Here is a 13511-nt window from a genome sequence, read left to right as displayed (position 1 = left end):
GGTAGCGCTGGGAAAAGACAACAAAGGCCCCATTCGTTCACACTCAGTCTCTAGCTGTCATGTAATAATGCACCGAAACCACAGCTCCCTTTCCACATCCAGGCCCTACAGAACTTTCCATGGTTTACCCCAGACGCTTCACATGCCCTGGTTCAATCCATTGACAGCACGTCGACCCCGGTATACCACATCGTTTCCAATTCACTCTATTCCTTGCATGCCTTTCACCCTCCTGCATGTTCAGGCCCCGATCACTCAAAATCTTTTTCACTCCATCTTTCCACCTCCAATTTGGTCTCCCACTTCTCGTTCCCTCCACCTCTGACACATATATCCTCTTGGTCAATCTTTCCTCACTCATTCTCTCCATGTGACCAAACCATTTCAAAACACCCTCTTCTGCTCACTCAACCACACTCTTTTTGTTTCCATACATCTCCCTTACCCTTACATTACTTACTCGATCAAACCACCTCACACCACATATTGTCCTCAAACATCTCATTTCCAGCACATCCACCCTCATGTGCACAACTCTATCCATTGCCCACGCCTCGCAACCATACAACATTGTTGGAACCACTATTCCTTCAAACATACCCATTTTTGCTTTCCGAGATAATGTTCTCGACTTCCAAACAATCTTCAAGGCTCCCAGAATTTTCGCCCCCTCCCTAACCCTGTGATTCACTTCCGCTTCCATGGTTCCATCCGCTGCCAGATCCACTCCCAGATATCTAAAACACTTTACTTCCTCCGATTTTTCTCCATTCAAACTTACCTCCCAATTGACTTGATCCTCAACTCTACTGTACCTAATAACCTTGCTCTTATTCACATTTACTCTTAACTTTCTTCTTTCACACACTTTACCAAACTCAGTCACCAGCTTCTGCAGTTTCTCACATGAATCAGCCACCAGGGCTGTATCATCAGCGAACAACAACTGACTCACTTCCCAAGCTCTCTCATCCACAACAGACTTCATACTTGCCCCTCTTTCCAAAACTCTTGCATTCATCTCCCTAACAACCCCATCCATAAACAAATTAAACAACCATGGAGACATCACACACCCCTGCCACAAACCTACATTCACTGAGAACCAATCACTTTCCTCTCTTCCTACACGTACACATGCCTTACATCCTCCATAAAAACTTTTTACTGCTTCTAACAACTTGCCTCCCACACCATATAGCCTTTCATTATATTATATTCAAATTTTGAAACAAAAAAGTTTTTTGGATGAAAAAATACCCTTGAACTATTATATTCAATATATATACATGAATCATACATATGTATGCACTCCATATGAACAATTCTCTTTATGATAAAGGACATATTTTAATGAACACAAATATCAAGTGAAGTCAAACCTGAGTGATCAAAATATTGGTAAAATTACTACCATTACTCTTTCATATGGAGATGAGTATTCACAGCACTGGTTTCTCATCATGTGATACAAAAAACATAATACAAGAGCAGAACACTTATACTATTCAAAACTGTGCACATCTTACCTCTTGGGTGAGTGATAGTGGAAATTGGCAGCATAAATCGCAGGTCCCAGCACACATGGTGACCACTGCTCGTCCCTGCCACCAGCCAACTCTGTGTTCCCTCTAATGCATATGATGTAATAACTCCTACAATCAAAAGGAAATCTAATTTAGCTGATTTTACTTTAAGAGTAAATGTGAGGAAAAAGTAAAAACATTTCTGAGGGACATTAAAGGCCTATTTCTCAAGCACTGACAGATGTCTAGCATTGAAGTGTACTGCTGCCTCAACCAATTTGATTAGGCCTAGCTGACTCCTAGCACCAGTCAGATGAATGATGTTACAGCTTCAAATGCACAAGGAAATATGTATAACCTTATCGTTGACCAAAATTTCAAATAGAAACATTCACAATTATATCAAATTTATTTACTAACCTTTCCTTGGTCCATTTTCTAGTTTCCATGCAGTTCCTGGAGCTCGTAGATCCCACCCTACTATTGAGCCAAATACTGTTGCATATGTGAGTACAGACTGTGACCCTGAAAAATAAAGAAAATTCATTCACTCTGGGTAAAAATCACTGTTAATCTAAAATAAATGGGTCCTTTTAAAATGCACTGAACATTACAAGATTCAGTACATAAACTATCCTCACATGACTGATTTTATCAAAACTTATGTCCATCTATCTTTCAACCTCTTCAGTTCAACATGCCAACCAATCTGGCATAATGTTGCAGAATGATCTTTACTCATATTGCACATTATTTCAGGGCTACGATTCTCCAGATAAATAAATCTTAAACATAACATTAATTACCATTTTATGCATAACTGTTTACTTGGGCAGTATGTTACCTTTTGCACGTCTTGTTCAACCACTGCATATCTATTGTAACTGAGCTTTCATATTGTTTACTCAGTACTCCTTACAGTGGCTTTAACCTCTTGTGGTAGACTGAAAATCAACTTTCATCAATTCAGTCTTTAAGTTTGAGGCAATAAACAAGAAATCAATTCTCATGAGTGCAATATTAAAATTGAAGACAATAAACAGATAAAACTGTATTGCAATATTTTGGGAACCTCCTATCTTCAGATCAAAAGATAGTTTTTGATCCTCTAGGAGGTATTTTTATCACAGTAGTTGGACGATAAGTAAAATAAAGGTTAGGTCTTTTGTTGGGAGAGACAGATGAAGTAGCAAACATGGGCAAGGAAAGTCTTCCTACTGAGGGCTTGGTATCTCCTGCCTGCTGCTCATCTACCCACACTTGAGAGCTGCTGGCTGATTATAAAAATTGAAAGTAATGGATGATGAGTTCAACTGCTAGGAAGAGCATGTGAAACCAACTGTATCAAGAGGGCTTCTATGATCACTGATCATTAATTCTTTTGTCATGACTGCATTATATGATTTTGTTGTCTGTCAGGTTATGTCATGTAAATTTTTTACATGCTGCTGGAGTATATATTCCTTGGAGCATCCTCTCTCATGTGCACTGTTAGTCTCTTGAACAGTGTGGAGGTGGTGATACCAATGTAATCCAAGTTGTGAACCTTCAATCTTCATCTGGGCAAGAATAGTTGTAGATCAAATTGGTTTTCTTGACTGGGCTGGGGGTCCTGGATCATGATGTTTCTCAAGATCAGGTTGCTGATCACTGTGTTTTTTACCAGATGATTACCTGTATTCCAATCTCATTGTTGACATGTCTGACATTTCAAATGATGATTTAACAAAGTAACCAATCATCACCTTTGTAGGCAGGTTATATTTGGCTGCAGAAGTACAGAATGATTGTGGATGGTGATGGGCATTGGAGCTAAGAGCTGATGAGGGCTTTGTCTAGGTATTCATTTATGTTTTTGCTTGTGTAAACACTCATAACTAGTATCTGTTACAAACACTGAAGTTCCTAGTGGAGATCCTACAGAGGTAGAAGGGATGAAAAGATGATCTCTATAGTATTCAAATGTAAAGATCAAATAGGCTTTCAAGGTGACTATTGGGCAGGTGCCTATGATAAATATCCTCCACCTTCCAACTGGATATAAAGTCCTACTGTGATGAAACATGGAATAACTCATATTTGCTCTATGTCCTAAGGCTAATGTGGTGAGAAACAGTAACTTAGATGGTAAAGTTCAGCAAAACTGAATAAAAGGGTATATGACTATAAAAGATCAAGAACCTTCCTTAAAATTCTTGGGAGTCAATGCCATTGGCAGGGTCCTTTGTTCCCTGACTATTTCCCTCCTGTAAAATCTTTCTTCATGGATCAATAAGAAAAATCTAAAATCCCTTCAGTATTTTTCATCCTTTGCAGAATATTTGTTAAGTCACATCTGCAATAAAGTAGCTATGATAAGTCCCCCACAATCTGGGTATTGAATCTATTTGTTTTTAGTAATATGAACTCTATAGTCAGTTTTACTCTCAGTTGTAATTCTTACCACCAGTACTCTTCTCAGTTCCATTTCTCCAAATGTGTATCACCTTTGTAGCATTTATCAATGAAAGAAAAAAATCTGAAAAAACTATGAAAAGGAGGTAATTAATATACAAACCTGTATCAAAATAGTTCATGTCTACCACATAACCATCCTCTTCAGTATTTAGTTGTCTGCTATTTATAAGGCTTGTTTTATCCAACCTGTAAAAGAAAATATCATTCTTTTTTATACACAACTGCTTCCCCCACCTTTTCAAGGTAGATTTAGGAACAAACAAATAATGCCCTCAGCATGCATTCACTCTCTGTTTGTCATGTATCATGTACAGACACCATAATAATGCCCCACAGACTATTCCATTATTGAGTATTTCATAAATTCTGGTTTTTCCCAATGACAGCATATTTGTACCTTGTAAACGAAGTGGTCCAATTCACTCTGTCTATGTGTCTCTCACCTTCCTTATTGTTTGGAATCCAATACCCCCAACAGCCTAATTCACTCCCTTTCTTCTGTCTCTCTCCTGATCTTCCCCTCCCTCTTGCTCCATCCACTTCGGACACATAAATCTTCTTAGCCAGTCTTTTCTTTATCATCCCCTCCATATGTTTGAATCAATTCATCACACTCTGGCTAGCTTTCCCAATCAGACTAACCTCATTACCAGAACTCTCTCTTTCACTGTCATTCCTCAAACAATCAATCCATTTTATGTCACATACTGTATTGCCCTTAGCTATTTAATATCTAGTAAGTCCTTCATCTTACTGTCTTTTGCATTTAAGGGACTACTATAAATTTGAACAAAACCAACTATATTTTTATAGGCATTTACCCTCCCTTCCACATACTCATTGAAACCAGACCTTAGCCCCCTTCTCCATGCTATGACTAATCTCATCCCCCAATGATTCCATTGGTTGTATCAACCACTCCCAGGTAACTTCATAAAGTACTCCACTTCCTTCAGATAAAAGGCATTCAGACTTATACTCCAACTATCCTGTTTCAATTACCTTATATTTGTTCATATTAGCTCTTAACTTAGTCCTATCACACACTCTCCTAAATTCTGTCACAAGCTTTTGGAGTTTCACTTTATAGTCAGCCACCAGAGCCATGTCATATGTAAACAGGAACCAATTCACTTTTTATGACCCCCACCCCTAGCATAATGTAGATTTCCTCCTTACTCCAAGATCCTTATAGTCACCACCCTTACCATTCATAAAAAGATTAAGCAACACAGGGACATCACACATCCTTGATACAGATTCATCTTCACTAGGAACCACTTACTCTTTTCCTGTCTGACACACACATGCCTTACTCTTCTGGTAAAAACTTTTCACCTGTATTTAGTAGTTGTCCATCTACCCCACGTATATGTAGCATCTTCCTCAAGTGTCTTTGTTAACCCACTTATGTGCTTTCCCCAGATCCATAAATGCCACATACAAATCCCTCTTTCTCCATGTGTGTCTCACAAAAATTCTTCACAGCAAACACCCGATCCACACCTTCTATATCTCTCCTGTACATGCCACTACCCTCTCAATCACCATTCACTCATACACCTTAACATGTGTACTCAAACTCAAGCATTCACTCTTATCCCCTTTGTTCCCTTGCCTCTACATAAGGGCCCTGGATATGCACTCAGAAGTCCTCAGGCATTTTGGGCCATACAAATGATGAACTGCCAATACTGCAATCCCATACATTCCTGCAGCTTTGCTTCACTTCATCTTACATAGGATTTAAACAAGCTCCTCTCTTTTCACATTATCATTTGCCATGACTCTCTCACTTCACATTACAGACACACTACATCTACCATCTATCATCCTGTCTGTCATCTAACACATTCAAATGTCCTCAAAATATTCATTCTCTTTTTCACCTCTTCTTTGCCTGTTACTACTTCCCTATCAGATCTCAATACCATAGTTCCCATTTGTTTTCTTGTTTTTCTCACACTATTCATCTTCCATCATTTGCTCTCTTGTTTAGCACTCATACATTTATTTTTGACCTCCTTTTCTCCTGTACACCTCCAAATTGTTCACACTTCTTTCCTGTTAATACCATCCATACACCTCCCTTTTCTCTTTCTAGTGATTCAACTTCCTCATCCCACCTCTTGCTGCTCTATCTCATATGCCCACTTCCCACCTTCCATATGGCATACACTTCACCTGCACATCTTTCCCATAATACTTACTATTCTTTTCCTACTCCCCTTATTTCATTTACTTTCACCCTACACAACTTATCATTAAATTTCTCTTGAGATCTCTGTACACAGGTTTAATTCCTAAAATCAATTACTTTCACCATTTTTTTACACGTGTCATTTCCTCTTTTCCTACAACCACTACAATTTTTTACATTCACATACACCAAGAATTGGTGAAACATCCCCAGCTCCCCCTCCTAGCATGTTCACATGCCAATCAATCAGAATTTACATATAAAAACAGCTTACATGCGATTTTTTTGTTGTTTGTTAAAAGATATCAGATCTTGCAAGGTATTTCAATTGAACAATGATTATAAGCTATAATCATACAAAAAATACATAAGATATAGATATACAATGACCAAATCTAGCAAATACTACATATCTAAAGTATGAGTCTGCAGAAAAAATTATGATTGTCTATAAAAAGTGAAAATTTTAAACACAACTAGGATAGGAAGCCAAAGAAATTAGGTGAGAAGCCCAAAAGAAAAAATATTATTAAAGGAAAGAAAAAAAGATAAAACTTTCTAGTGACAATATCATATCATTTGAGAATTTGCACTTCTAAGGGTAACTTAAGTTATCTATACAAACACAAAACATGCTCAATAATATCTCAAACATATGATATGTAACATCATTAGGAAACTTACTTGATAACATGTATGGAGCCATTATTAGATGCACTAGCCAGACTCTGGTGTGTGAGGCATGGAGCTAGCGACGTGATCATCCCACCTTGCCGGTTGTATGTTACCTTAGATCTGGAAGAGTTCACAAAATTCATCATCTGCACAATCCAATTTAGTTTTTAATGGAAAGTATACATAACATGGACCTTCAAGAAGGTCTGGAAAGATCTCCAGAGAAATTGGCACCATATTTGAGCAGAAGGCCAAATGAGATGTGACACAAGTGCACAATACTGATCCAAGGATTAAGAAAGTGTCACATAAGTCAGTAATGGATTGGTCACTCATGCTGACCTAGTGACAGTCACTCATTGGCTGAGTGCTCCTGGTTCATTGGTAGCTGGTGGATCAACTGAAAAGGGTGGATGGAAGAAACTTTCTTCATCAATTTGTGAGGGTTTAGTGATCCAAAACCTGATAATCCCCAAAGATTATCTTGTTTGCTCGTGGGACACTGAACGAGAGAAAAAACAGTCTCATATATTACTGTGTAGATCTTGCACCTAGTATGGTGGACTGCTAAATGAAATACAAGTTTGGTGTTGGGGAGGATACACTAGGAATTCTATCTGATGATCAGACAATCCTTTACTAATTACCATCAAATGTTCCAGTCACTCACTTAACAAATGTTTAGTTGTTAGCTTATTATTTTGAACCAGCTTGAGCCTGCCTGATTACTTCAAATTGTGTTAGATGACTAACATCAATGGCTTGTGAAGAAATATATAGGAAGGATTAACATGGGAGATTCTACATTGGATATTAAAGCTTCTGTCAAAGTACCTTCTCTACATATCAATACTCTACTTACCTATTGATACAAAACTTTCTCTCAATACGGTTGCAGTCCCACACTTTAACTGTCCCATCATTCGAACAACTGGCATATATAGAGGTATCACCAATAGGCACGAGTCTGTGGAAAAAAATATCTGTAAATTTCTTCAACAAAAATGCATCCTTAAAAACAATAATTCTGGAGTATAGAACAATCACTGATGAGCAAACATGCAGAGGCAGTAAATGAAATAAATAATGAAAAAGATTCAGTGTGATAAAAAGCAAAAAGGTTTACTGATACAAAGATACAGAAACATAACAAAACCAAAAAGAAAGATTCAAAAGAAAAGAATGAAAAGTAGATCTGAAGTGTACAAGACTTTTTCTATTCATGAACAATTCATGAAATGTGGAAACACATCTTAATACAGACAATAAGCATTTTACACCATGGTGCTGTGATTAGTGTTACCGACTACATATCACATGTGGGCCCACTGAGATTCGAATCCTATAGAAGGTAGTGCGATCTCTGCCAATGCAGCACTTCAAACACCATTCAGAAATTGTGAGTAAATTGATATATGGCTTATACTGGGAGTACAGTTTATATATTTTCTTTTCTAATTTTAATGCTTCTTTGCCATTTCTCAGAAAAAGGCCACATCCACTCACATCCACTGAGGTGATGAAGTAAAGTTGATAGTGAAAGAAAAAAGAGAGGTATTTGGGCAGTTCTCTAAAGGAAAGAGCGCATTTGACTGAAAGATGTGTAAGAGAAAGCAGAAGGAGGTTAAGAAGATACAAGAGTTGAAAAAAAAGGCAAAGAGAATTGGGATTAGCAAGTATTAAAAACTTTTAGGGAGAATAAGATGCTCTGGAACGAGTTAAATAATGTGTGAAAGATAAGAGAACAAATGGGAACATTGGTGAAGAGGTCAAAAGGGGAAGTGAGAACTGGTAGTGATGAAGTGAGGAAGAGACAGTGAGTATTTCAAAGGACTGTTAAATGTTTTTGATGACAGAGTTAGGTGTTTTGGTCAGGGTGGTATGCAAAAAGAGAAAGTCATGGAGAGTAGTTTGGTGAAGAGAGGTGGTGAGTCTTGTGTAAGATGAAATGCAGCAAGACGGCTAGAGCAGATGGTACTGCAGATGAATCTATGGATTTTCAATGATGTGTGGATAATGGTGAGGTGCCTTAGGATTGGGAGAATGCAGGGCTTGTGGTGAGGGGGATAAAGGTGATTGTTTAACCTACAGAAGTATAAATTTGTTGAGTCTACCTGGTAATGATTAACAGGATGAAGGCATGTACAGGGCATCAGATTGGGGAAGAGCAGTGAGCTTTCAGAAGTGGTGGAGGATGTGGGCATTAGGTGTTTGTTTTAAAGAATGAGTGTGGGAAATATTAAGAGAAATAGATGGATTTATATATGGCATTTATGGATTTGGAGAAGGCATATGATAGGGCTGATAATTATGCTTTGGAGAAGGTCTTAAGAATATATGGTGTGAGAGGAAAGTTGCTAGAAGCAGTGGGAAGCTTTTATCAAGGGTGTAAGGCATGTGCAAGATTAGGAAGAAAGGAAAAGAATGGTTCCAGATGAAGGGGTGTGTGATCTCATCGTGGTTGTTCAATTTGTTTACAGGTGGGATGGCGAGGGAGGTAAATGCAGGAGTCTTGGAGACAGGGACGAGTATGCAGTCTGTGAGGGAGAAGAGTGCCTGGGAAGTGAGTCAGTTGTTGTCTGATGATGATAAAGCATTGGTGGATGATTCAAGTGACAAACTGCAGAGGCTGGCGACTGAGTTTGGAAGAGAGTGTGAAAGGCAAAAGTTGAGAGTTAATGTGAATAGAAGCAAGGTTATAAGGTTCAGCAGGGTTAAAGGACAGGTTAGTTGGGGTGTGAGTTTGAATGGAGAAAATTTGGTGGAAGTGAAGTGTTTAAGATATCTGAGAGTGGACTTGGCAGCTTATGGACCCATGGAAGCAGAGTGAGTCAAAGGCTGGGGTAGAGGACAAAAATTTGGGAGTGCTGAAGAATGTGTGGAAAGACAGAACATTACCAGGGATGGCAAAAATGGGTATGTCTGAAAAAACAGTAGTTCCAACATTATATGGGTGTGAGGCATGGAAGGCTGTGCGGAGGAGGGTGGATGTGTTAGAAATTAAATGTTTAAGGACAATGTGTGGTGTGAGGTGGTTTGACAGAGTAAGTAATGAAATGGTAAGAGAGATGTGTGGTAATAGAAAGAGTTTGGTTGTGAGAGCAGAAAGGATGTGCTGAAATGGTTTGAGCATATGGGAAGAATGAGTAAGGAACGGTTGAAAAAAAGGATATGTGTATCAGAAGTGGATGGAATACGGAGAATGGGAAGACCAAATTAGAGATGGAAAGATGGAGTGAGAAAGATTTTGAGTGATCAGGGCCTGAATACTAAGGAGGGTGAAAGGTTCACATGGGATAGAGTGAAGTGAAATGACATGGTATACTGGTGTTGATGTGCTACCAATGGACTGAACCACAGCACGTGAGGCATCTGGGGCAAACCATTGAGAGGTATGTGGAGCCTGATTGTGGATAGGAGTTGTGGGTTTGGTGCATCACAAATGACAGCTAGAAACTGGAGGTGAGTGGATATGGCCTTTCTTTGTCTGAGATTAAAGCAAATCTACTTTCTGAAAAAACAAAATAATATCTTTCAGGGGGAAAAAAATCTCTCAAAATTGAAAATATCTGTTGAAAGGCTACTTTCAGGATAATGTTAATCTAATATATTCTATAATACTTCCTAAAACTTACAGTTTGCATAAAGGAGGAAGGAAAATAATATGAAAGATGTTAAACAAGCAAATATTTCAAAGTTAAATTTCAGGACTTAAGGGTGAGACTCAAACCTTCCAAAGAGAAATCATGGGAACCACTGCCCAGATATTCTAAACCATGAAGATGATAATCACTGAGATCAGCATACAAAACATCCAAACCAGAAACCTCATAATCCATTTTCAAGATCTCATGTTCTGACTCCAAAATTGTAGGCCTTTCTTGGAGCCTGGCAGAGACATTGTAATCCAAAGTACCTACCTTCCTAAGTTTTCCAAAGCACTCCTTACACTGGTTTTAGTACATAGGATTAGAACATTCTTGTTGGTAGACTAAAAAAAAGCTCCTTTTCTCCCTTGATGTACTTGAGAAAAAAAATAGTTTCCTGAATATGAAGGTTCTAGGAAGTTTTTTCTTACTGGAGTGCCTTCAACAGAAGACCTAGATCCCCTGAAACCAAATTCTTGCCTCAACCCCTTGTGTCTTCAAAAAGGGAGGAGTACTCCTTTTCTCCTTTTCACATCATCAATCCTGTTCTTCAAAAGCTGAAACTGAAGCATGATATATTGCTAATCAGCATACTTGCTACCCTCATGGCCAAAGCACTTCAGGCAAAAAGATAGTCTTTCAAAACTGAGACGTTTAGTTGAAGTGCAACAGCCATAAGATGTATAAGGGTCTTCAAGAAGAATCCCATACGAAATTACAAAAATATGGCTTAAACAGATCCCTTCTAACTCAGTTTCCCCAATGTATGGGAACCTTAGGCAACAGGATTTTTCTCTACCTTCCCTCCAATGACCCAGGGTTATATGACAATCTTGACAACCGTATGTCTCAAAGACATACCAGGATAGCAGTTGTGTTTACCATGATTAGTGTGGCAAGTGCAGTCCAGTGAACCATAGCAACAAGAGCTAAAAGTTTCATAGATGTAGAGCAATGTCTATCTCAGGACACTGTTTACCTAGGTTACCTTCTTCGCACAAATCTGGGAACTTATTAATACACTTGCTATCACCTAGCTAATTCTTTGATGCTGTCAACCTTAAGTTTTCAATAAACTAAGATCCTAACATTCCGTACACCTTGATGCCCCAAGGTTCCATTTAGGTACTCAGGGTTCAGCTCCTGTATAATGAACAATCCAGAAGGTAACTCAAGGTAACCAACTGGGGAAAAAGGGATCTTTTCTCCAAATTTCTTCTAATCTCATATCTATAACAGAACATAATTTCTATTTGGATCATGCTGGACTCACAAGTTTATGGACCTCAAATGAAACTAAAGGTCCAGTAAGAAAGTTCCACAGCAGCTTGGCCATTCTCAAAAGCCATGGGTTCATTGCATCCTAACCAAAACAAAAGTTATCATATCATTCCAATCAAATCTACAACATAAGCTCAAACTTCAGGTGAGATTACTTAGGGAAAATTCCCATCAAAGATCTATAGAATTCCCCCTATGGTGAAACACTCCAACTTGGTTACCTAGTAGAGGCATGCGAGCCTCAGACATCAGAGTCTATCTCTGCCTCCCCTCTAAACACAAAGGGTTATAAGATGATCGCAACAGGATCATATAATGCAAAGAAACACCATAATAACATCTATCATTACCACAAATGGAGATGGAAGCACTCTAGTGGATTGTACTAGCAAGAACTAAATGTTTCAGTATAGTAAATTAATGTCTTAACATCTTAAGACACCATTCAATAAATTTCCCCATCTGCTCAAGGTTTGGGAAGTGCCTAGTAAAAGACCACACACAAATCGAACTTACCCTGAATAGTTGTATCATTTCGCACAGTACATCCACTAGCATACTATACAAGGCATTAGCACAAAAAAGCAACAAAATAAATCACTTGCTTGGGAAGCTGGTCAAATCACAACAATGGTCAATCAGTTTGATTTATATTCTTTTATTATCTCTTTAATATATACAATTCCATATCTTTTCCTTCTTTTCTACTTTTACTTTCTCCTTGAGTAAAGTTGCAGAGAAACCCCAATCTTGTCATACACTCTCAGTACTCATCATAAGCAGATTTGGGACAAGATGAGTGTATAGACTGAGGAAATAGGAGAAAAGTGGAACATGGAAAGAGTACGTGAAATTTTTCAAGATAGAGTTTAAGGCTGATGTGGAGACTATTTTTTCTAATACATAACTGCCAGAGTAATAAGTATATTTCTTTAGCATTTTGAAATTTTTTCAGCATTCAGTACAAGCATATGAGTACACAAGCAATGAAATATCAGATTTTTCTCAGGAAAGGATAGCAGCATGCCTATCCAAGGGAACTTTGACATCCTGTAGGTTGAGGATACCACTTTTGCAATCTTAATCTTATAAAACACACTTACCTGTATCCACTTGATCCAGACAACAGAGATGGGAACTGGGTTAATTGTAATTGAAAGATAAAAACTATGCACAATGACTTGGTCCAGAGGGCATCAAAAGACGTAAGTTATTCAGATGAAATGATCATTGTCATTCAGTTCTTGGCTATTTCTAACCTGTTGACAGCTCCTCGGTGCTCATGCAAATGGGCCACCAGATGTCCCCGTGGTTTCCAGCCAGGAGGAGGCAATCGGGTGTCCCATGCAAGTGTCTCCAAAGCACGACGTTTCTTGACACACACTAAATGTTCTTCTCGCTTCATGGTCACAAGGTTTTCCATCTCTTGCTTGCAACTAGATACACACTCTGAAAAAAGCAAAACTCAGTAGCTGTTTACATAAACAGCATAAATAAACAAATTTATGAAAATATGTCGGACCAGGAGACTAGGGTTAGCTGAAACGTTTGGATATATAGAAAGGATAAGTGAAAAAAAAAAAAAGAGACTGACTAAGAAAATCTATGAGTCAGAAAAAGAGGGAGTGCCTATGACAAGATTTTGCCAGGATGAAAGAGCTAGTGCAATAAGTCCACCGCACATCTTGTTTGTTGAAACATACTGTTTCCCTTTGCTGCCACTCC

At 38.3% G+C, this 13511-nt stretch overlaps 1 protein-coding gene across 2 annotated transcripts in view; it reads right to left on the bottom strand.

Annotated features, from left to right (window-relative positions):
- Vps15 (vacuolar protein sorting 15) overlaps positions 1–13511 on the bottom strand; it is a 148469-nt gene that overhangs the window by 31655 nt on the left and 103303 nt on the right. For both annotated transcript variants that reach the window (XM_071673214.1, XM_071673213.1), the window contains exons 22-27: positions 13046–13235; positions 7721–7825; positions 6868–6978; positions 4084–4169; positions 1947–2051; positions 1530–1655 (exon numbers count right to left, since the gene is read on the bottom strand). In XM_071673214.1, coding sequence (XP_071529315.1) covers positions 1530–1655; positions 1947–2051; positions 4084–4169; positions 6868–6978; positions 7721–7825; positions 13046–13235 — 723 coding nt within the window. The remainder of the gene's footprint in view (positions 1–1529; positions 1656–1946; positions 2052–4083; positions 4170–6867; positions 6979–7720; positions 7826–13045; positions 13236–13511) is intronic.

The sequence above is a fragment of the Panulirus ornatus genome, chromosome 18 (genome assembly GCF_036320965.1).
Source record: "Panulirus ornatus isolate Po-2019 chromosome 18, ASM3632096v1, whole genome shotgun sequence".
NCBI classification, from domain to species: Eukaryota; Metazoa; Arthropoda; class Malacostraca; order Decapoda; family Palinuridae; genus Panulirus; species Panulirus ornatus.
Note: the sequence above shows the minus strand (reverse complement) of the source record. Positions and strands in the feature narration are given on the sequence as shown.